Source organism: Mesocricetus auratus, unplaced genomic scaffold (genome assembly GCF_017639785.1).
Source record: "Mesocricetus auratus isolate SY011 unplaced genomic scaffold, BCM_Maur_2.0 Super-Scaffold_100707, whole genome shotgun sequence".
Classification (NCBI taxonomy): Eukaryota; Metazoa; Chordata; class Mammalia; order Rodentia; family Cricetidae; genus Mesocricetus; species Mesocricetus auratus.
In genome coordinates, this window is record NW_024429269.1 from 2076526 (window position 1) to 2100657 (window position 24132).

A 24132-nucleotide genomic window follows, 5' to 3' on the forward strand; every position below is an offset into this window, starting at 1 on the left:
CTTTATTTAAACAAAAACTTATATGTCAGTTCTGAGCAGAAAATACTTTCTCCCCATGCCCATGGTTCTTAATTCCCAGCATGACAGAAGGGAAAGGAGAAAAAAAGAATGAGTGGGACCACAAAGTTGGCCTCACCATCCAGTGAGTCAGAACTCAGTCTAAAAACCTTGACTTCGGACTCGCAGCCTACTTTAGATGTGCCAGAAAGCAGCACTGTGGGTGGCTAAAAATACAGACTTTGGTAACAAGCTGCAAATTCAAAACCTCTACTCCCACTTACTATGTGTAGGAATTTTGGCAGGTGACTTATCCTTTCTATGCCTCACTTTCTTTATCTGCACAATGGGATGACAGCAGCAACTCTCCCATACAGTTGGTAAAGATGGAATGAGGTCATATGTGGGGACAACCGACCTTGGCCAGAGACCCACTTCCCCATCAGCCTGGGACCAGGCAGCTGTAAGACAATGTTTACTAAAAACATTTTTACTAAAAACAATACAATGCCCAGGGCAATAAGTTCCTGAAAATGGCTTGCCCATGGGAACGCCCTGACCTCGACCTTTTCCAAAGACTAACCGCCTCTTCTGACCCACCCAAGTCAGTCTCTGGTGTCAGAGCAGAACCAGCCAGGGGTAAGACAGGGAGGGGAAGCCTTTCTTGGGAAGTTTTCTTGAGCCTTTTTGGGACCTGCTTAAAGTTTTCTTTACATCGTTGATTGGTCTCTGTGTCATCAATCCCAATACCCTCCGCACATTCTCGGATACAGGCTGTGCAGCGGGTGCGGCAGTCATAAATGTGTGAAAGTCTAGAAAATGGGCATCTAATAGTCTAGTATGCGTGGCAAGCATCATCACCAGCACCACCACCACCATCATCATCACTCACCATCATCATCACTACCACCATTACAACATCACCACCATCATTATCACCACCATCATCACTATCACTTTTATTACCACTACCATCATCAACATCACCTTCACCACCACCATCACCACGGCTACCACCACCACCTATGATCCTCCAGCTACCCTATCCTATATTGAAGCTCACTTATAGCAGCACTAAAGAGTTTATTTGCAAAGCTGAGAAAAACTATACAGGGTGTAGAGATGCCCTGGGATTTGGTTCATACAGACTTCACCCCATTCCTGTTTGCAGAAGAGAGTCAGAGGGGCCCCTGCAGCCCTGGTCCAGTGTCCTAGAGAACATGGCCCTTCTGCTTTCTTCTAACAGACAGTGTCTCTCCTCACTGGTGTTCTGTGATCTGTCTAGAATCCCAAGCCCTTGGTGAGGGTTTCTGCTATGTCTGAATGCTTCTGTCCCCCTAAAGGTCATATATTAAAGCTCCACCCCCCCATTGAGTAATATGAAGTGGTGGAACCTTTAAGAGAGGGTTGGGTCAGAGGTCTCTCCCCCTCATGAATCGAATGAATGCCCTTATAAAAGAAGCTACACAAGTCCTTTCACTCTTTTGCTTCAAGAGGACACAACAAGGAGGCACCATGTTTTTTTTTCTTAGCAGAAAGTAGCTTTTTACCAGCCACAATGATCTCAGTCTTCCCACCTCAATAACCATAAACAGTAAGTTTCTGTTATTTATAGATTACCCTGCCTAAGGTATTTTGTTATAGCAGCTTGCATGGGCTAACATTTTTCTTCTTACAATGAATCCTTGGGACCATAATAGGATGTCAGTCTGTAGGCAGGAAAGGCGCCATTGCTTTTCTCATCATTCCAATGCACTCCATCACTAAGGGACAGCCCTCAAAAGGGATTTAAAAGGAGATGGGAAAGAAAACCTCTAATAATTCCAATATCTATCGTGAACTAACTCACCTCATTCAGCACATGGGATACTTAGATGGAAAAATTAGAAGACATCTGCCATCAGATAGGTTGGAAGCCAAATTTCTAGAACACTCAACCCATTCGCAAAGAGCAAATTAAGGAAATAAAAAGCTGGAGACTTGAAGTAAATGTTTCATTGGTCATGATGATCAAAAGATGACAATTAACACACACACACACAGACCTTATACCACCCACTGAAGGGCGGGTCTCACTCCATCCAGATGGGCATGTCCTGCTGGCCCTGCAACCATTTCCCCACCAGGACTCTGCCCTTCACTCTGAACTTCTGCCTCGGTTCTCCTTCCCATCTTCTCTCCACTCAGAACCTGGAGGCTGGATGTCCAGGCAGAGCCATGGAAAGCGGGGGCTTTGGCCCAAGTCTTCAGTCAGTGGACAGTGTCACAATGTCCATGGGTTCATCTCTACCTCCCTTTCCACACTCTCTCCTTCTGTCCCCTCTCCCACCCCGTCATTGTTCCCCAGAAACAAATAGGATGGCTTCACTGGTCAATCTTTACATATACAAACACCAAAAGCAGAGGAAACGCCCCTTGGCCACCCCCCTCCCCCCCAAACCCCAGTGCTGGGAGAGCAGCCAGCAGCCGAGGCTGCTGGAACCAGGTTGCTGTGGGAGCCATCCGGCTGTCCTGGAAGCTTCCTTGGCCTCTGGGCTTTACCTGGAGGCCTCTTCCTTCAGCTCCTTGTTCTTCCGCACCTCCTCTGCGTGCTTGTCCTGGGAAGGAAGGGAGGGACAAGGGCAGGTCACACAAGGCTGCCAGGGGAGGTTAGAGGGCAAGAGAATGGAAAGCAAAGGTTGGTAACCACAGGCAGAGCAGAGCTGTCGGCGAAGGCATCCTGGGAGGGGTGGAAGGAGGCAAGTAAGATGCAGGACACAGGTGTGTAAGCCTACCACATAGCCCGTGGTCCAGTGAGTCCCCACATCCCGTAGGGGACCCACCTCACAGCAACTGCAAGGCACCGTAGACTCTCTGCCTCCGCTGGTCATCCTGGCACTTGGGATCACTTGACTAAATATGAGGAGCCACTTGGAGCAGCCAGTTTAGGGGGGATGGAAAGAATCAGCCAACATCCCTGACACATCACAGATGCGTTATTTCTCTCCCATCTCTTTGGCGTTGTCTTAAACTGCTAACTGAAGGAGGACTCTCAAGTTACATACTGACAGAGAACTGTTGGGAAATAGTGCTTGACTCCAGACAATGGACTCCCTTACATGTGTTGGGAGACAGGCTTCATTTGCTTCATAACATAATCTAGCCAAAAGACAAGATCTGCCTTCCTGCCCCCAGCCAGCTGTGTGACCTTAACTGACTCTCTTATCTAATCAGGCCTCAAGTTCTTGGATCTTTCCAGTGGGACTAGAATGGGCAGCTGGCTCACCTCCAAAACTCTGGCAAGTGTCCACTCATGGGGCCATGTCACACCTGTCCTCCACATCATTCCAGCTCACTAGACAAATATCTGGGTCCTTGTAGGCCAGAAACATGTGTTTTACTTACTTGTATTTCCCATTCCCTACTGTGGTACATGGTCTTTGCCAGGTGTTCGGTGACCCCCTACCAGATCCTAGTGTTCCTACATCTAGATGGCAGATTAACCAGGAATAGACTCCTGAGGCCACCAAGGATCCTAAAATACATCTTCACCTACAAGTTTATGTCTCCAGAGGCCGTAGAGATTTCCACAGGCTGAAAGCAAGGAGCAGTGTGCCTGATCCTCAAACTCCAATGTGTGTCATATGACCTGGAACCACATGTTCCTCAGACCTTGCCTCTAGAGAGCCTGGCAGTAAGTCTGGGCTGGATTTTTAATGACTAAGGATTCTGGTCATTACCCACACAAGAGCTAGCACAGACAACATTGTTGATGGTAAAGGTATCCCTAGTCCTTGGACAGACATGTGGTGAAAAAACACACACACACACCCAGCTCTAGACCTTGCCTCCTGCCTCCTCCAGTGAATGATTACGAGTGGGGAATCAAGATCTCCGAGAGATGTCCTCTCAAATGTCTGATCTGGCATCTCGATTCTTAGCATCCACCCCCACAGGCACTCTGCTTTCAAGGGGGTTGGTATGCAGAGCCCTAGATTTCTGGCCTCTGCTTGGTCTCCAGTGAACCTCTTCTGATAAAAGCTTGCTAGGCAATGCTGAGACATTCTCTCTGAGACAGGCAAGAAAGCAGCCACTTGTAGCTTATAAACGGCCAGCTCTACTGCTCGTGTGCTGTGTGAGTCTCAGTGAATCATTAGACCTTTGGAATGGTTTCCTCATCTGAACCAAGAATGACGCCTGTCCAGTTTACCTCACAGACCTGTGGTGACCACGTTATGATAAAATAAAAGGGGTTATAAACAAACTTTCAAGTGTATAATATATAATTATATATAATATATAATACAGTATATTATATAGTTATAGTATATTATAAATAGTTTTGTTTTGTTTTGTTTTGACGAGACAGGGTTTCTCTGTATTGTTTTGGAGGCTGTCAGTCCAGCCTGGCCTCGAACTCACAGAGATCCACCTGCCTCCACCTCCCGAGTGCTGCGATTAAAGGCGTGCGCCACCACCGCCTGGCTGTAACTAGTTTTGTAACTTGTTTGGGTCTGTAAGGCTTTAAGTCTCCCTTCAACCCTCAGTTTCTTCAAGAATTTGTCTTGGGGCTGGTGCTATGACTCAGTTGGTAGAGTGCCTATCTTGCAAGCACAAAGCCCTGAGATCAGTCTCCAAAACTCCATTAAACAGGCTTGGTAGCACACACCTGTAACCCCTGGGCTTGGGAGGTGGAAATAAAAAGGTTAGGATTCCGAGGCCATCCTCAGCTACATAGCCAGTTTGAAACCAGCCTTGGATACATGAGATCCAGTATCAAAAAGAAAAAGCAATGTTAGGTTTCCCTACAGTATCTCTCATTACCTGGAGAAGCCCAAAGTCAGACCCAGACTGTGTTCCTCCCCTAAGGCAGGAAAGAGAGAGAAGCCTTGCTGTCCCTTGTAGAGCATAGGGCTGCCACCTACTGGTCAGCTCACATCCATGGATGAAGCCAGATCTTTCTAGAACTGTTGCCAAGGGCCTGAGGTTCTAGGTGGGTAGGTGGGAAGGAATAAGAACCACGCTGCTCACCATGGGACGAGGCCACCGATCGGTCCCGGGAGTCACCGCGCAGCAGGCGGCTCCTGGAAATAAAACACAGAGCTAAAGCTTCCCAGGAGCTGCAGGAGAAACTGAGGCAGCCCGGGACTCAGAGAATGAGGCCAGCATGTCTTCCAAAGAAAGACACGGAGGACCAACCCCAGTCTCTCACTCCTTTCATATGCAGGTGACATTTTGGTTACTAACAAAGGCAGACTATTGGAAGAAACCGACTACTCTGTGGCCCTTATCAAGAGCTCTGGGGAGAATCCTCTTCCCTGCTTTACTGGCAAGCAAGCTTGCTGTGCCCCTGGCTAAGAGGCATGCTCGAGTTAGCATCTTTCGTTAAGCCAAATCTGGCCATTCAAGGATGAAGCCAGAAATGTGAAGACATATGTCTCTCCTTAGATACATATATTGGACAGGCTTTCTCTAGAAAAGAAGGGTGTGCCGTGAGCAAGCTCCTGAGACTGAGAAACACCAGTTGTAAAACTCTAGAAAATTCTCCCCGTGGCCACCCAAGGTATGGTATGTGCTTCTTGTCTGAGACTTCCCGAATTCTACCCTTAGAACGACGAGGACTCTGCCTGGTGGAAACATTTCCATTCATGTAGAGGCTGCTTCCTCCAGAGTGACGTGGAGGTCACGTGTACTTACACGGATGGACTGAGCTTCCTGCCAATCGAGGACCGCTTACCTTCTCTTGCAGCCGCTCCAACATGGCGGCCAGGTGGGCCTCCCGGTTCTCCTTATTGGACTCCATCTTCTGGGCCAGCTTCTCCTTTGCCATCTTGATAAAGTTGTTGTTTTCCTCAATAGCTTTCTGGATCACCTCTCGCTCGTGCTCTCGTTTCTCTGCTAAGTGCTTCAGGAGCTCCGCCTCCTGGTACTAGGGGAGCATAAGGAAGAGAAAGACGATTTAGGATGATTTCCACCATCTGCAGCTCAACAGTGCCACACCCAGATGAGATCCATCCCTGAACCTGGCCCTCTAGCCCAGAAGCAGGAAGCAGTGACAGGGGACCACTTGTAAAGCTTTCCCATCATTGACTTGATTAGCCCTTTTCTAAATAACTTCTGAATCTTTTTTCTCATTTTTATCATTCATTCCTTCACTCATTCATTCACAAATACTATATAATCTTATATTAACTTCAAGGCACTCACAACTCCAGACACCCTGGAAGGGAGCAAATAGCCTAATAGAAATAACCATGCATATTAGTAAATAACTGAAACCCAGACCTGCCTGTAATAAATGCTTTGGAGGTGAAGGGAGGGACCATTGAATTCAATGGAGAAAGTTTTTTTCCCCCCTTAGAAACTGAAGAGCATTTCTTCAAATGTTCTTCAAATGACATTCGGGTTGAACCATGAGAATCAATGAGAAACAAGGAAGAGAATACAAGGCCAGCTCTGAGAGGAATGTGACAGCTCAGCCACTAATCAAACTGTAAGCCCACCCAGTACACATTCTTGGTCTTGTCTTCTTCAGGCAGTGGCTTAGTCTGTGCTCATCGCTGGGGAGGTGCTATCCAACACTCTCAGGTTCACTGTGCCCCTCATCCCCTCAGGGACACCACCTCTCCCCTCCTTCCTGCTCACACTGGACAAAAGGAAGAAAGGATAAAAAAAAAAAAAGATGGGGCTGTGCTAACCTTCCTTCGTTCCTCCGCTGCTTCTAGTTTCTTCTGAATCTCTTCTAATGATGGGTCCCGCCGTCGAGGAAGGGAGGCATTAAACTCGGGCACCCCATCGAAGGAGGGTGGCTTCAGGATGACTTCAAAGGACTGGCCCGAGGTGCACTTGTTCAGCTCAATGACTTCCATGTCAGAGATGACACACCAGTTCAGGTCCACAGTATCTGCTGCAGAGGGTAGAGTCGAGTCTGCTCAACTGCGGAGGAGCAGCGGGGCCCCAACGAGCATGCACACATGCACGCGGACACAAGGGAGCTGGGGTCCCAAGCCACACCAATGACTAGGGTCTGGTGGATCCTGAACACTGGACCCTAAGTCCAGTGGCTTTGACAGAGTAAGGTTTGGGGATCCTTGGGCAAGGATCCCAGGAGCTGTGATCTGTGATAACAGCTGCAGGAATGCCAGCAACTGTTGTTCCTTGCTGGTGACAGACATCAGTTTGTTTCACCCACCACCCGCCACCAGCCCCTCCTTGCCCTGTCCCTCTGATGGCCTGTGAACCTCTCCCCTGGCTCCCGCCTACCCTGTTCTCTTCTTTCTCTCCAGTCAGCACTGCCTTTCCGCTGGCTTTGACCTTTCCTCCTACACTGTCTCCCACACCAGCCTAAATGGAAAAAACAGTCTCAGGTCATCCAGTCACCCACCTCTCTCATTGACAGACCAAACCCATCCCTTCCTTGCAACCAGAAATGAAGAGATGACCTGTCTGTCCCCTGACCACTCCTCATTAGAGCATAACCATTCAATACTCTGTGACAGGGTCTGGGGATTCTGACAGCACCACTGTCACATGACAGGATGTGCTCTTTCCACCTTGGGGTCATTGGGAACATCTCTGTCTGTCCCTGGATGCCCTGGTGAACATACCAAGTTTTCTTTTTGTGTTCTGTATCATTATGGACAGAATCTCAGAACCTATGTCGGCATGTCCTGGCAGCCTCTGTGGCATCCGTTTATTCAAGGAATGTGCACAAGGAGGGCCCAATCCAGATCCCTGACTGCTACCCGGCACCCCAGGCCATATCCTCTGGGCTCAGACCCCTCCTGCTCTGGGAAAGAAGACACACTATGACCAGGACAGTTTTACGAGATGAGAGCCAATGGGGGGGGGCACCCACAAACACAGGACACAGAAGCCTCCACCCTTTCCTTTCCCAGCCGAGCCCCCACTCACCTTCATATTTGTAGGATGATTTATTCAGGGAATCAGACAGGAAGCAGGAGCAGAACAGAGACACCAGTGGGAGCTCCTTCATCTTCTCCTTGTAGGCTACAAGAGAGAGAGCCAGTGAAGATGGGCCCACCAGCCCCAGAAGCCAGCACTTCTATGACTCAGCCCAGGCTTTCTGGCTCCTAAGGACCCAAGCCTGGACCACCTCAGGCTTGAAATTTGACCCCATTCTTCTGTCAATACCAAACTCAAAGTAACCTCAAGTAAAGACCCCAGGTGCCAGTTTCCCCACCCTGGTCCCCAATCTCCATCTCATACTTCCACCCAAGGACAGGCCAGGTCCTTTACTCTTCATTCTGTTGAAAGTACTTGACGTGGCTGTAGGATCAAGTGGTTAATACAGGCAGCAAAATTACTACTACCCTTGTGGCCCAGGCCCACTCTAGAGGGAGTTGGGCTAAGAATCTCCTCATAACTTCCCAGCACAGGAACCAAACCAGGGGAATGGCTGTCCACAGGGAAAAAATGTTCTCCTGACAACAGGAGTCTCTCTGGAGGTCACAGGTCATCACGGTGGCCTCTGCCAGCCCTTTTCCACTGCACCCTGTTTTATGCACAAAATGAGAGAATCCCTCAGCACCAATCCTACCATATGCTAGTGCTGGCTTTCTCTTAAAAGCCTGAAAGCATAATTACAACACTATTATAAAAATATTGTTTTAAAATTTAAAAAATACACAAATGACCAAACGAGGAGGAAGAATTTAGCTGTGATCCCACCCAACACCCAGACACAACTTTGCCTCTGCCTCTCCAGCCTTTCTTTCTATGCATGTGTAAGAGCACTTGCATAAAGAGGGCTGGGGAGCTAGTGACATGCTTGCCTTGCAAGTCCAAGCTCTGATTCCCAACACTCACTGGGAGGCAGGAAAAAGAAGATTCCTGGCACTCACTGCCCAGTCAGTTTAGCCCTATCAACAAGCCTAAGGCCAATGAAAGACCATTTCTAAAAACAGCAAGATGAATGGATCCAGAGAAATGATACCCGAAGTTGTTCTCTAACTTCTACACGCAAGCAGAGACACATATATACCATGCACAAATGTGTCACACATGCATCTCAACACACATGAACACACACACACACGAGAGAGAGAGAGAGAGAGAGAGAGAGAGAGAGAGAGAGAGAGAGAGAGAGAGAGAGAGAGAGAGAGAAATGGCTTGTGCTATAGCGTCCATCTCCGAGTGATGATGCATGTACCTACCTGCAAGGGTCATGGTGGCTGGAATTTGGTGGTTGGATTGACTGAAAGTCACAGCAAGTGTTTATTGCCAGCTCAGAACACGATCACAACCCTAGGAAAGAGAGAATAGTTCTCATTGACAGGCTCTTACCATAAGAACAGCCTTTTTAAGCACTGAGGGAGTCTTAGGCATACTGCATCTGCTATGATCTCCAGGACCTCCCCTCTCTAGCTCTCACTCCCCCCTCACCCTCCACCACATCTGCCCAGGAAGATTCAGTTACACACCAAGGATCCCTTCACAACTGACTCGGGTCTCAGAGCATGTAAAAATGGTTCCCCCAACTTTCTCTCTCATGAGTGTTTATCTGTCTTCCTATGTGGTGTAATAGGCTGGCCCAAGGTCATGATGAAGGTGAAAGGCAAGTCCTCTATAGGAACTGCCTGGAAATGCCTATTAGATGGCTGTCTGAACGTCTCTAGCCAACATGAGTTGAGTAGGAGGAGGGCCGAAGATGGAAAACTCGATCTGAAATACCTTCCTACTTCTCTGTCCTCCAAGAACTACCAGCTCGGTGCCTTGACTCCACTGAAAATGACCGTGGACCATGAGGGGAGACTCACACTAAGGCACACCATCATGATTAGCATGTTAGCACAGAGACATGCACAGGCATGTGAGACCATCTTGGGATTAAAGACAAGAAAGAAGAAAGACGATAGGAAGGTTGAAGAAGGAGCACCTGTAATACCCGGGAGATGAGAGGGAATGGGGATCCACTGAGGACCAGTGGTAAGTGCTTGGCAATGAAGACTGCTTGGTATTTGGCCGCCTTTGATGGTCACTGTGCCAGCGGAGAGTGACATGAGCCAAGAGACTACTACCGCGTTCCTTCACCCTTGGGAAACACAGGGACTTGAAATCCCTTTCTTTAGATAGCAGGTGTGTCTCCCCTCTGGGGCCAAGTCCCACGAAGACGGGAGGTCCTGGGGGAGCAGTGAGTCCAGATCCAGCCTCAAAACTAGACCGCTGCAAAGCTGATGGCAGGTGCCATCTCACCCTGTCACTTTGCACACCTAAACCTGGTGCTTCCGGTCTTCATTCTGCACAGACTTGCCCCTGTGAAATAGGACAGGCTCTGCAGCGCCCAGCACCCAGAAAACACCCTTCCTCCACCCCCTTCATCTGGGGGCTCTCACCAGCCCTGCAAGTAAGGATTATGGCCCCATTTGTCAGGACTTAAAGAGAGTAATCGAGCACAGATTTGAAGGAAAACTCAGCGGCCCTTAGAGGGCTGTTCTCCATTTTCCAGCCAAAGACCCTGCCAGAGCCTTCTTTGCCGTCACAATAGGCCTTTTTTCCGTGGTGTCAGGCTGGTCCTGACAGTACCAGTGAGTCCCTGAATATGGATATCAGTCTGGTGCCTGAGGACAAAGTCCTTGATCATGAGCCCAGCATTCATTCAGGTCCAGAGGGATTGCAAAGTAGAGGGTCTAAATGAGATGCATTGGCCAGGGGAAGCAGAGACCTAGGACCTTGACCGATGGGTCAGAAAGGGAGGTGAGAGCAGGGAGAAGAGGAAGAAAACACACATCTGAGCAAGAAGAGGGCTGAGCAGGTGCAGCCATGTGGGGGCATGCCCTCAGCCCTGGCTGGAGTCACAATACCCTACACACATAAAACACTTTAAGCTTTCTCCCGGCTGATCCTTACACGAGCCTAAATTGTGCCAGCAAAGCAGATGCCATCGGTTTTTGCGTTCAGATGAACAACCCGCAGCTCAGAGACGTTGAGATACCTGCCTACGGTTACAAAGCTCTAAGGGAGTCAGCTTGGGTCCAGACCCAGAGCTTCTTACTCTTCTCTATCGGCAAATGGAAGAGCAAGACACCTGCTACTTGTCCCTCGTGGTCCTAAGGACACAGGAAAAGCAGTCTAGCCTGGAGGTAGGAGGGGATCTATTTTTTTTTCAAATATGTACATCAGCGCTTTCCATATGGGAAAGCCTGGGCTATGAGTCATGAGAGCACAAAGAATGTTGGAGAGCCAAAGAAGAAAGGCCATGGGAGGGTCAGGGGAGGTGACAGAGTGACGAGGAAATTGTCACAGATCTCAGCACTGTGAGGTTCCAGCCTGCACAGTTAAAACTCCAGTCATAGAGCATTCACTTTACTACACACTTACCCCAAGTCTCACAACTGCCTTTTGGAGGGGTAGAAATTCTCTCTTATAAACGAGTCAAGGCTCAGAAAAACGAGGTGACATTTCCAAGCCCAGTCAGTGCACATATACCCCAACATTGTGAATGTGCTTGTGTGTGGAGAAAGGACCATTGCAGATGTGACTGGAAACATCAAGATGAGAGCATCCCTGACCACCCAGGTGGGGCTTATGAGTGACACATGAGAGGTCAGAAGCAGAGGTCAGAATGATGCAGCCACAAGCCAAGGAATGCCTAGAGACCCTGAGCTGGAAAATGCAAGTAAGGATTTTCCCTAGAGTCTTTTGATAAGTTGATTTTGAACTTGTGAACTCCTGCTATGTGGTGGGGTTTGTGCCAACCCCAATAATCTCAGTACATGACAAACCCATGGTTCTTCTACTGCACCTTAGCAGCTAGTTTTTTGTTTTTGTTTTGTTTTGTTTTAACATTGCCTGATTCGTTGCTCAATATAACCTGTGTCCGTGGACCCAGAGATACATGGGACCCTTCAAAACTCTCATACTGACATATCATTTCTATTGTAGCCAAGATCCAAGATACCACAGGCAATGCTTTCTGGAGAGCACGGCAGTGCAAAGCAACTTTAAGCCCCTGGGGGTGGAACTCACAGTAGGGAGCCTGGCTTTCCCCATTATTAGTTTGTGGCATCAGTGCCTAGTGGCACCCAGTCAAATCCACCTCCCCCAGCCCTCTGCCTGAGGTGCGGCTCCTGTTCTGTAACTATGGTGGTCATGCCATCGTGTCATAACAACACACGGCCTAGAGGTAAGAACGGCTGGGTGGGCCCACAGCTTCCAGGAAGAGCAGCACGGAGTGTCACAGTACAGTCAGAGCACAGAGTGCTAGCACTCACGGAGGCAGGAGGAAGAGGCAACAGTGGCCAGCAGAGGCGAGAGGCAGAACTTAGCAGGAAGATATGTTACCTATGACATCAGTATCTGAGCATCAGAAGGCAGCCCCCATGCTAAGAACACTCCAGGCCCATCCCTAACCTCTTCCCATGCTTGCTGGTAAGGCAAAGGCCCATCCTAACCCTTCAACAGCCCCGAAGGAAGGCAACAGGAAGCTGACTCCACACCGAGCCCTAAAGACCAATGTGATACAATCACTCAATAGTTGCCACAGAAATAACAAGGGCTCAGGATGGTGGTTTCAGGCTCCTGCACAGAGCATGACACAAACTGGCTGGTCAAATGTAAGAGTCTCCTGATCATCCAGTGCCCATGCTGCAGGTCCTGAGCCAAGGTAGCAGGTGGTGAGGACTCACGTGTCTGCTGTTAAAATCAAGAAGACAGTTTAGCCCAGGTTGGAGGGGGCATTACGCAATGCAGGCTCCTTGTGCCTAGAACCATGCAGAGGCTTTGGAACTTGGCTCTGCTGAAGTGTGAATTATGCATATTCAGGAACAGAGCAGGCCTACTGGTCTGCATGCAGACTGCCTTGAGCATCAGAGTAGGAACAGGAAGATGACAGACAGACACCTCCACACCAGTGAAGGAGTTTATATCTATTCCATGTTCAAGCCATTGTCATCTTTTCAATGGGAACCAAGATAGAGGCTGATGCAAAGGTGACAGCAGTAATAATGGCTACCAGTCTTGACTGCCTGCTTTGCTCCAGAAGAGAGGCAGATATAACTCAACTTAATGTAAGATATTGAGGACTTCGAATTTCAGCAACGTTGAGTAGATTGCACCAAGTCATACAGGTCATAAGGTGCTGAGCTGGGAGTTGAGTCTTTGTGTGTTTCATGGGAAATCTGTTTAGATCTTCAGGATCTAGCGTTATGGCTAAGAGGTGTGTCTAGTGGTACCAGTTTAGGGACAAGATTAGGAGGGGTGACTGGAAGCCGTGGCCACCTTCAAAGTATTGGGGACCTGCCTATACTGAGTCATACTCTGGAGTCACACCCATCACTGCTCTCCTAATTATAATCTGATCTTCATGCAATGCCAGTGTCTAAGTGGCTGTGTATGGAAACACAAATAATCGCACTTTTCTGTTGCTGGATTAAAACACATCATATTTAATAGACTAAGTCTGTGAGTGATAGCACACACCCAAGAAGCCAGGCAACAAGAACACAATCAGACACAGCAAATGAAGCAAATTAGGTGGATGTGGTTGATGGTGAAGAGGTAAAGTGGAGGTTGTGGGCTGGAGAGGAACCTTCTTAACTAGAAGAGAGAAAAGGTAGCTAAGTTGGAAAGGTGGAGCCCTTCACATGATATGAGAAACCAGGTAGACAGGCAATCATTGGGCCGATAGCTCCAATGTGAAACCTGCCAGTGACTGCTGGTAAGAAGAAGGCAGTCAGCCCAAGACACTGCTCCTCCCAAGATGGCAATCCTGTCCTCACTGGGGACAAGGGATCCTGAGGTTACACAGTGAACTGTTGGTAGAGGAAGAATCAGAATGTAAAGTCCTGGGTTCCAGTGTGTGAATATTTCACTTTGACCTGGGTCCCTTTTGCCTTCTTGAATGGTACAGCATCCCACATCGGGGTCTGCAGAGCTCCCCTCCATATAGAAATGGGTTCCTAGAAGGGATGCTGTTGGAGGCTATCGAGGCAGGACCAAGGCTCTAGGCTTTCTGAGATCAGCTAGTGACCTGGAACCACAGCAGAACGCTGAGTGCTCCAGAGAGATGTGGCCACTTACGCTTTATATGTCTAACCCTGGAGTGTCTCAAACTGCCCACACAGTGGGCAGAGTGGACAAGAACTTAGTCGCTGTGAGAAATGCCCAGCTATTGCTGCTGAGCTGTTTAGAAACCCACGTGGACTGTTTCTGAGGGATCGGCAGTTAATGCATGTCCAAGTGGTTTAAATAGAGCTGTCTCTGGCAAGGGTTCTAGAAGACAAATATAGGGATTCTGGCGCAGATTCAAGATGGGAACTTCGTGGGCGTGGGTGTAATGAATTCTAGCCTAGCTCTTCTAACCACAGAGTGCAGAAAGAGGCGGCTCCAGGCTGACACTGCTCTATGTCCTGATGCCATGTGCTGCCCTAGAGACTTAAGTGCCACACATCTTCACTTTTGGCTGAAATCATGTTCCCACAGAGGAATAGCCTTGCTTATTTCCTGCTGTCCCAAGGCTCTGATAGGCAGTGCATGCTTTATTTGAATTTAAAAAATCAAAAGGAGATAATTTATTCTTTCATGAGTGTGGTTTTCATTCTTTCCATGGTATTTATTGAATATTGAGTACTGTGCCAAGCCCTTTGTTGGGTACTGGAATAGTCACAGATAGTTAGGTGCTGGAGGGAAACTGAGTGGTAGGGCCTCTGGGAGTTCTGCTGGGGCTCTGCCGGTCGCTGGCCCAGCCATGCAGACCCTGTGTCCTTAGGGAGAAGGGGTGAGAGCACCACTAAGCATGGACAAGTAGGACACGCAGTGGGGACCTGGTAGACAAAGCCTGGTATGAGTGGTTGGCTTTAGAATGTCACTGTTGAATCACCCATTGAGCGCTTCCCAGGGCTCCAGCAGGAGCCGATGCCAGGCTCATAGTCAAGAACTCCTAGAGAGTGCACAGCAGAAGTCAGAAGGAAGCTTCAGGTGCATTTCTAGGACATTTGCCCTGCTAACAGCAGAACCCTGGAAACCTGAGTCTGTAAAGGCCTTGGAGTTCTAACAGCCATGCTGAGAGGCAAGATGGAGAGGGGGAACCACAGCCGGAAAACCTACAGCCCCAAATAATTCACTGTGAAGGGACATCGGGCTATTTTTACTCCCAGTTCAATACATGCAGAGGAATCGCTGCCAGAAGTCAAGTTCAGGGCAGGAGCTTCCATTCAGGCACGCTAGCTGGAACGCTGGGTGTACGGCCCAGACACAACGGAAGGCCCCTGAGTCAAGGGCACTTGCAGGCATCTGTGCATGGAGCAACACTCATGATCTCGTTCCTAATGGCAGCCATGTAGATGTTTAATAGCGTGCATGGTGCACCACACGTTTCCCAGTGTTTATCTATACACCCCTTTATACGCAGTGCCACATGGCATTAACATTACATGTCAGGAACAGAGAATCAATCACTCCTTGTTGTCTATCACTTCATCCTATTAGTATTTCTCTCTAGGGTTTTCCCCACCCCCACCCTAAGTTTATTACATAGTTGTAACCATTTACTCCTCCCTGAAACTTACAATACAGACACCAGACACCCATCTACAAGCTGGTCATCTGGGGGAGGGGTGAGGAACAAATGAGAAAATACCCTTCCCTGTCATTTTTTAAAACACATTCGGTTTTTGGTTTTTTGGTGGGTTTTTGGTTTTGATGGTGGTTGTTTTGTTTGTTTTGCATTTAGACTTTTACATTCTAGTCCCAACAGGAAGAAGGAAGAAGGAAGTCATAGAGATGTATGCATGCACCCACACACATGTCCCTCCCACTCTACCCTACATTCCTCCCACCCTACCCCTACACACACACTGCCTCCTTGGCCTCCTCATCTCTCCCATCCATTACAGCTGTAAGTCCCCTCCCACAGTGTCCTACTGTCTGGCCCCATGTGCCCATGGGGACGGGGTGGGCAGAGAAAATGGACAGACCTGAAAGGGCAGACCCCTGAATGTGGGTGGCCTGATTTGTGACAGATTCTGTGAGGAAGGACCTGGCACAGAAGGGTACGGAACAGAGCGCTGAGTCTCTGTGGATTATCTATCTGGGGACTGGTCTTGAAGTCCTGGCCAAGTGGGACACAAAGACAGGACTTGTGTTTCAGGGGGAAAATAAACTAAAGTTTTCTTTGGTGATAATCTTGATCATTCAGTATCCAGGTATTTAAAACCAAGAACACAGGTAGATTTGGGTTTTGTCTTCTCTCTGTATGGTTGACTTGGTGCAGAGACCATCCCTTCTCCTTACCTTCTCCCAGTTGCTCTGTTTCCCTTGTTCCATATGTCTGCCTTTGCTGTTAAACCATCTTATTCTCTGCATCTGTTTCTCAGTCTTCAATGCTGAGTTTTGTTTGGTCTTAAACACTACCAGCTAGACCTAGGACCTTGTGCATGGTTGACAGCGCTCTACCGCTGAATCCCATCCCTGCATCTCCTTCCCTCTTGCTTAAGCATCAACCAACCCAGTTCCCTCCTACAAAGCAGATGGGGTTTGCAGGATAGTCAAGAGAGGACAGGTCTCTCATACCTTAAATACCTCTTTGTTTTCTTTCTTTCTTTCTTGCCAAAATGAAATCTAAATACTCATTACACATCCAAACCAAAGTGGAAGACACACACTTGCCAGGTCCCTTCCTTCTTATCTATGGGAGATATATCCCAAGAGGTTCCTAGAATGTCTAGAACCACGGACAATGCTGAATTCCCTGCACACCATGTCCCACTTCCACAAGTATATTTAGAATAAAGTAGACTCTATACAGAAGGCATAATTAAAGACCAACAACAGCAATTATAAAATGCAAAAATAATAGCATTACATTGATAAAAGTTACTTTAAACTCCTTAATTGCTTTTTTCCCCCTGGAAATCCCCATTTATTATTTTTGGATGTAATGGATCTTGGGTAGATGAGACAAAGGAAGGCAAAACCATGACTAAAGAGGCAATTGTGGTATGTCTGTTCAACAGTGTGCGAGAGCATGCTATGCGGTCAAACTTCTTTAGTTTTAGGAATCCTTTGGAGCATGGCATGTCCCTGAATAAACATCCTATCTGGTTAAACAAGACTGAGACTTCATTGTAACTTTGGGTCACTCAACTGGCACCTGGGAGCAGGGGCACACAGTTCACAATATGGACGAGACGGGAGAACAGCATACCAAGTAAAATAAGCCAGAAAATAATGCATGGTTCCATTGCTAGGAGGAACCTGGCAGAGCCACATTGGAGGTGGAAAGTGAGAGAGGGTTACTAATCAGGGGCAATGGTGAGGAGGAGTGGGTATTTAACAGGTGAGCTGTCTCAGATCTAAAGGATGAAAAGATTCCTGGGCACTGCATGGGCAACATTGTCCACTTAGAATAATGAAGATAGTCATTCTCATGATGATTACATTTTACTACAATTAACATTTTTAAACTGAAAAAAAGTTCAGCTTAGTGAATTTTCCATGAATGTGCAGGCTTGGATCTAGAAGAGACAATCAAAAGTCATTTAACCCAAAGATTCTCAACTATTTGTTGACTGGAATCCACAACAAAAGCTAGATTTTGTGTCATGATCCAGCATGCAAATGCTAAGACAGGAACATACATGTATACTTGAATAGAACACATACATACATACACAAATATACACCCAGCTAAAAATACAGAGCTAAAATGGCACAGGGAGCACTGGTTACTATGTGTGTTCTGTCTTTTCTCCTACACAGTCCTGTCCAATTTTATTTTTAAAATATCAGTTCCATTCTACAAAACTGATTTCCTTATCTATCCACGAGTTAGGTTTCAGCCTGCAGCTCAACAACCCTGGTCTGGATTATCCTCCACAGCAATACAGGGATGTCCAGTATCTCTCTGCTGGGTGGTCATCCAGCTTCCCCAGATGCCATCCGTGATGGGAATCTCACTTTCCATAAGGCAGCCAGGCTCTGTGACGGACCTTCTTAGCAGGTAAAGCTCCCAAGTCACTTCCCAGTTGTTCCAGATGTGACTGGGTGGAGCTAGGGAAAAGAAGAAGTTTGGGACCAGGTAGAGGGGTCTGAGCATCTTGGGAAAGGACCAAGAACACAATTATAGCCAATAGGCAAGGAGCAAGGTGGGCTGGGGGCAAGGGCAGGGGACTGGGAGGTGGCGGCTGCCTTCTGGCTATGCACTGACCCGCCCCCTCTGTCTTTGCTTCCCTGCACTGCTATCGTTATTCCCACATCTGGTACATGATCTCATCTCCCAAGCACCCACCTGAGGGAGAACTCTCCTCCCCGAGGGGCCCCAGCCTTAGGGGAGACAGCTTCCACTACATTCCATCTCTACCCTTCACCCCTTATTACTCCAGCAGGTCATTGCCAGGTCATCCCATGTGCTTGGCATTGGGACACAGGGTATCCCTGCCTCAGGTCTTCAGACAGGGTGACCAAAGGCTGCCTGACCTATCCTCTTAGGTATCCCCCAAAACTGTCCGGTTTGAGGACAATGGGGCTCCTAGACACCTGTGTTTCTGGGAGAAATAAAACAAAGACAGCACTGCCACGTGGGGACACAGCTCTCTGCCGGACATCATAGCTCTGAATCCCTGGATGAGGAAAAGCAGGAGAAAAAAGATGCTCACACTCCCCGCTGGGGCGGTGGGCTGAGCGCAAAGGGGGCTAGCTGTGACCGGTCAAGGATCAGGGGACCTGGGTGTGGCAGTCCTGCAAGCTTGCATCCTCTGCCTTAGAGCCGGTTGCCTAGCCCGTTAGAATTGGGTTGACCTCAGGGTGGGGCGGGGCAGGCAAGAGGGGATGATCTCACTGTACCATTAAGGCGGAGAGAGGAAAAAGTGAGACTACACAGAGCTAGAAGAGAAAGAAAAGACAATGCCCAAAAACAAGAACAACAACTAAAAGAACAGATGAGATTGCCAAAAGCAGAGATTCTGCAGCTAGAATGGGGTCTCCAGTCAGAACAGCCCCTGAGGAAGCTGAGCTCCGACAAACCTTCCTCTCTTAAAAGTAGAACATCTTTTATGCAGAAATAACTCAACACGACCCTCCGACATGTACAACTCATCCTGAACAAAAATGATACCCAGAGCCCACCCGAACCCCTCCTCAAGCGCCATCATTTTACCTCGCCCTGCTTTCCTTCCAGCATTTGACAAAGTTTAATCGACTGAGTGAAACCAAAGGCAACACAATAGACATCAAACCCGTCATTTCTCCCTCTCTTTGGCTGCTGTTTTGTTCCTGTCTTTTGTTTGAAAACCCTTCCGATTATCCATATCTGAGTTCTACTTACCTGCAGTCCGATTTCCAGAGAGCTGTTCTCTTCTCACTCCCTCAATTAGTGGTACCCTGGGCTTCTCTCAACATCAGCACCGCTGCTGGGCTCTCGCCATGACATCACCTCCGAGCTCCCTGATTGGCTAACAGTGGGTTGCTTGGCAATTGGACAGTCTCCTCTGGTGGAGCAGGGATTGCCTGAGTGAGTAACTCTTAGCAGGCTGGGGAGTGGAAGATGATGTCAGACAAAGAGCCTGCTTTCCCCGCTGCCTGTGGGGCTGGGGAAACAGAGAGGGGGGAGCATGGTCAGGAGGCAAGAGAGAGGGTGTGGTATCGCGGGTTGGGAGTGCTAGCACAGCTTTCCAGCTAGGGGAAGGATGGATGGACTTGAAGAATCTTTAGCTCTTCAAATCTGGAGGAAGGAGGGAGAATGTGGAATCTAGAGGAGCAACAGAAAGAACAGATGAACCCTAAAAATAGCCCCCTAAGAACTTGGTGCCTGTTCCCAGTTCCATCAGAGCCGACACCTGTGAAGGATGGTTTAGATGGCAGGAAAAGGCTCCAGAAATCCCAGGTCCAGGAGCTGGTGAGGAGACTCCAGCCTCACAGGTGTCCCGGGAGAGCAGGGTTTCCCTCTGGCCTCCCTCAAAAACATGTTGCTCTGTCTCTTCTGCAGAATCTACCTAGCACTACTGTGTCCTCACAATTCACTCAGCCAGCCTGAGCCAACCAGAGGGAGCCACAGGTAGGAAATTAAACTGGAGATCATCACACCAGGGACTTTCTAAATGTGGTGAATTCCTGGAGGGTAGAGACGGGTCACTGGTCGTGACTTTCCTGGGGACTGAGGGGACCCTCTGTGTAGATTCATCATCTGTTCACACGTTGCCTGTCAGCTGCAGACAGCAGGCACAGTGGGTAGGAGAAGTGTCGTGTGGAACAAGACACTCCCTCCGAAGCCCTCATACACTACCACCTAGCCTTGATTCACTCCCTTTCCTTAGGAGGGTGTAGTATTTTGTTGTAAGATTTACTCTTTTAACTACTTAACCAGGAGACAGTTCATTGACACTTACAGCCACCAAGCTGTGTGAAGACAGCCACCACCCATCTTCAGAGCCCTTTCATCCCTGCTAACTTCATCCAGAGCCTTCAACCACAAATCCACCTTCCCCAACCTCTGTCTCCTGCGCAGCTCAATAAAGCTACCTGTCCTGTGTGCTCAGTGTGAGTGAATCGTACGACGTCTGTCCCCCTGTGGCAGACTTCCTTCATTCACATCTTATTAATGTCTTTGTCCAGTGTCGATTGGCTTTGGGGATCCCCTCCTCCTCTGCTACCCCATAGACTGTGAGAACATACAAATGACCTTGAATTCATATCAGGCTTGGAGGAGGAGTTGTTGTTGTTTTATTTGTGTGAGGCACAGTCTTGCCTTGTAGCCTTGACTGGCCTGGAAATCACTATGTAGACCAGGCTAGCCTCGAACTCATAGAGATGCACCTGCCTCCCCCTCCTCTTCATGAGTTTTGGGATTAAAGGAATGCACTGCCACGCCCAGTTTTGAGATGCGTTTTTAACAGCGATAGCATAGGTGCATAAAGTGATGTCTGCAGCATGTAGCGCACATCATGTGTCCACTGTATAGACTGTCCTGGAGACTAGGCAGAGACTCTGGCCCTGGCATTCACCCTTCACCTGTCCCCACCCCCTACAGCCAACATACACGGTTGGTTTCTCTGTGCTCAGCACTCTGTGTTGCTCCGCAAGGGTCCCTTGTGGACAGATCTCCAAACCCCTGGCTTTACATCAAGAGGAGAGGTCAACTTTATGCTGCTTGGGAGTGACTGGGACTGGGGTGTACCTGCCTTTGGGTTTCAGAACACATCTGAATGTTCGTTCAGGCTTCGTCCTGAGCAGTGCAGCCAGGGAAGAATGCCATCCTGACTGAATTTCAGTAAGCATCGTCGCATGGCACACAGACTCCCCCAGTTTCCAGCTCAGACTCAGAGGCGCCCCTTAGCATTCCAGATTGGGCTCCAAATTTAAACGGACCCCCAAACGTGGCCTCGTGGCTACAGTCTGCTCTCTCCCCTCTCCCTGCCCCCAGTCTGCCCTGCCCAGTCTGAGGAGTCTGGACCTCCATACACAGATTGGCTAGCTCTGGAAAGGGAGGGAGGGGGAGCAAAGAGAGTGGGTTGCCATGGCAATGGCAGCCAATCAGATATCTGCTGATCTGCTGCTACTAAAAGAGGGAAAGGTGGTCTGTGTCACCCTGCCTGTGAAGGAGGGTGGAGTGGGGGAAAGGGTCAGATGAAAAGACACAGGACATCACTATCCAAGGCAAGGAATAGGAGCAGAGAAGACAAATGAGAGGAGGGCTGCTCCTTTTCTAGAATTATCTAAGTATTGCTCCAGTGACAGGCTATGATGACCACACACACACACACACACACACACACACACACACTCACACACATACATACACACACGCACGCACGCGCGTGCATACACACACACAGTCACTCTGTAGGGGATTACCCGCATCGTCTATAACAGACACTTCAAACAGTGCACGTGTCAAGAGGTGAGGCTTCAATCTGAATTTGGAGGTACACAGAATAGGAAAATTGTGTTAGAAAGAGGAGGATGGTATGCCAGGTAGAGCCACGCTCCGGAGTCCTAGTGGATGGCTTCCCCAAGCTGCTATAGAATGATAAGCAAGGAGAAAGGCTCAGTTATTGTAGGAAAATATACAAAACATCAAGTCCAAGAAGGCCAAGGCCACGAAAGATATTAGAATCAGAACTAGGAGCTTAGCAGGGAGAGACTGAGGCTGGGCACAGGTGAAGGCTGGGCGGAGACTGTTTCTCACACTGTTCAGCTAAGAAAGGCAGTTCTCAAGAGGCTATCACTGTACCTGCCAAGTCAGCTTCAGTGTGAACCAAGGAGCTAGCGACCAATGCTCCACCTGCAGCAGCTGGACCTCAGGCAAAGATTGTGGGGCCCAACATACACAGATCTGCACCCTGGTCTCTGCAGTGCCACTTGTCATAGCTCAGATTGTACGTGACAAGGACACTCAGCACTCAAATCTCCACCTGCTTCCAGACTGCATCATGGAGACCTAGGTCATTTATTTCTAACCAGGAATCCCATGGCAGGTGCCTGTCAGTGAGCTGACTCATAATCCTTGTTGTAGGAGAGTGGCCAGTCACTTCTGTGTGCATCTGGGGCAGTTCTGTTGAAGACAGTCTACCTCTGGAGCCTCTTGGAAACTTGGACCTCTTTCAACACTCAGGAAATAGGATCTTAGTCTGACATGAGAACTCAATAAACCTGATAGATAACCGTGTGTTCACATGGCTTGCACCCGTGCAATAGCTAAAGCTCTACCTTGTAAGTGGGTGGTGCTCATCCTCCTCTGCCTGCAGGGAGGCTAAGGTCTCAGGCTAAGGTCTCAGGGTTTCTTTATGCAGACTTTGTGGAACTGAATGCTGTCAGTGAGTGTCTTGGAGTGAATAACAACATGTACGTATGATGTCATTGTTAAATGTGAACGATTGTCTCACTGGAAGAGTATCTTCTCTGACTCACGCGCCCTTGTGACACAAACGAACTCAGCTCCTTCGCCTTTAAGCCTTGCTGGGTGGCAGACTGTGTTTATAAAGACTGCTCCTTTCAAGGAAGCTAAGACCTGTGTGTCACGGAGAACAGCACCTGGCACAAAGCATGGCCTCACTCAGTGTCAGCTCTTGGGATTGTCCTTGCCTGCAGAGCAGATGAACTCTCTTAAGAGAAACAGAAACTCACTTCAAATCTGTGAAAAACACACATACACATGTTTGTGAAAATTCAACAGTAAAATATTATATTGTTAAACACACAATACAACTACAAAATGGACAGAAGCTATGAGGATATTTTTTTTTACTGAAAACATACAGACCACCGGTGTTACCTTTCTGTTGCTATATAAGATACCATGACCATGGGAGAGGGGCTTGGTCCCACTCCAACTTAATGTGCCAGATTTTGTTGACTCCTCATGGATGGAGTGATGGGTGGGGTGGGCTGGAGGAGAGGCGACGGAGGTGGGAGGGGGGGTGGGAAGGAGCACCGAGGTTGGAATGTAAAATTAAAAGTTATAAAGTAGATAAATTATTTTTAAAAAGACACCATGACAAACTTACAGAAGGAAGATTTTATTTGGGTTTACGGTTCCAGAAGACTAAGAATCCATCGTGGCAGGGGATTGTGGCTACAGGAGCAGTGAGAACATACATCCTGAATCACAGACAGGAAGCAGAAAGTGAACTGGGACTGGCTTGAGACTTGAAACCTCAGGTTCTTCCTCCCCCAGTGACATACTTCCTGCATCAAGGCCACATCTCCTAGATTTCCCCAGACACATTTATTTTACCTTTCAGTCTGTGTGTGTGTGTATGTGTGTGTGTGTGTGTGTGCGTGTGCGTGATGTCTGAATGCATGCATGCACACAGGTGAGTGCAGCTGTCTATGGAGGCTGGCAGAAGTTGTTGGATTTCCTAGAACTGGAGTTATAGACTGTTGTGAAAACTAGGATCCTCTGTAAAAATAGTTCTTAACTGTGGTGCAGTCTCTCCAACTCCTCATTATAAACTTATTAAAACAGCTAAAGTTGATGAACATTGTGGTATGTGTCTGCAATCCCAGCATGAAGGAGGCTAAGACAGAAAGATATTGAATTTGAGGCTGACCTGGCCTAAGTAGAGAGACTATCTCAAAATAAAACAAAACAAAAATCAAACCAAAACAACTACAAATAATAATAAATGAATACATAAACAAACAAAGGTTTAAAATGCCAAATTCAGGTAAGAACACAGAAAAAACAGACCTCTCATATAC

General features: G+C 48.2%; 1 protein-coding gene and 1 long non-coding RNA gene across 6 annotated transcripts; one reads left to right on the forward strand and one right to left on the reverse strand.

The window, feature by feature from the left end:
* Positions 1–1983: 1983 nt before the first annotated feature.
* On the reverse strand, positions 1984–19401 carry Stmn4 (stathmin 4). Of its 5 annotated transcripts, none has more exons than XM_013117202.3 (8): positions 19259–19393; positions 9153–9243; positions 7891–7986; positions 7240–7320; positions 6675–6883; positions 5714–5905; positions 5008–5060; positions 1984–2594 (listed from the first exon to the last, which is right to left on the reverse strand). In XM_013117202.3, exons 2-7 carry the CDS (start codon positions 9163–9165, stop codon positions 5040–5042), a joined length of 612 nt encoding a protein of 203 aa, XP_012972656.1. In that variant the 5' UTR covers positions 9166–9243; positions 19259–19393; the 3' UTR covers positions 1984–2594; positions 5008–5039. The 5 variants fall into 5 exon arrangements, with proteins under 5 accessions (XP_012972656.1, XP_040596587.1, XP_005075297.1 ...); XM_040740653.1 differs by having other exon boundaries at positions 1984–2633; XM_005075240.4 differs by lacking the exon at positions 7240–7320.
* Positions 19402–19524: 123 nt separating this feature from the next.
* On the forward strand, positions 19525–20455 carry LOC121137845. The gene is made up of 3 exons (XR_005875118.1): positions 19525–19828; positions 19919–19987; positions 20297–20455. It is a non-coding gene; the product is annotated as an uncharacterized LOC121137845 (long non-coding RNA).
* The last annotated feature ends 3677 nt before the right edge of the window (positions 20456–24132 follow it).

Excerpts from the sequence above, each read along its gene's own strand:
- Stmn4 (XM_013117201.3), bottom strand. Across the intron at positions 6,884-7,239 it reads GAGAGAAAGAAGAGAACAGG|CAGATACTGTGGACCTGAAC; the intron begins GTAGGCGGGAGC and ends TACCCTCTGCAG. Across the intron at positions 5,906-6,674 it reads CAGCGGAGGAACGAAGGAAG|TACCAGGAGGCGGAGCTCCT; the intron begins GTTAGCACAGCC and ends ATGCTCCCCTAG.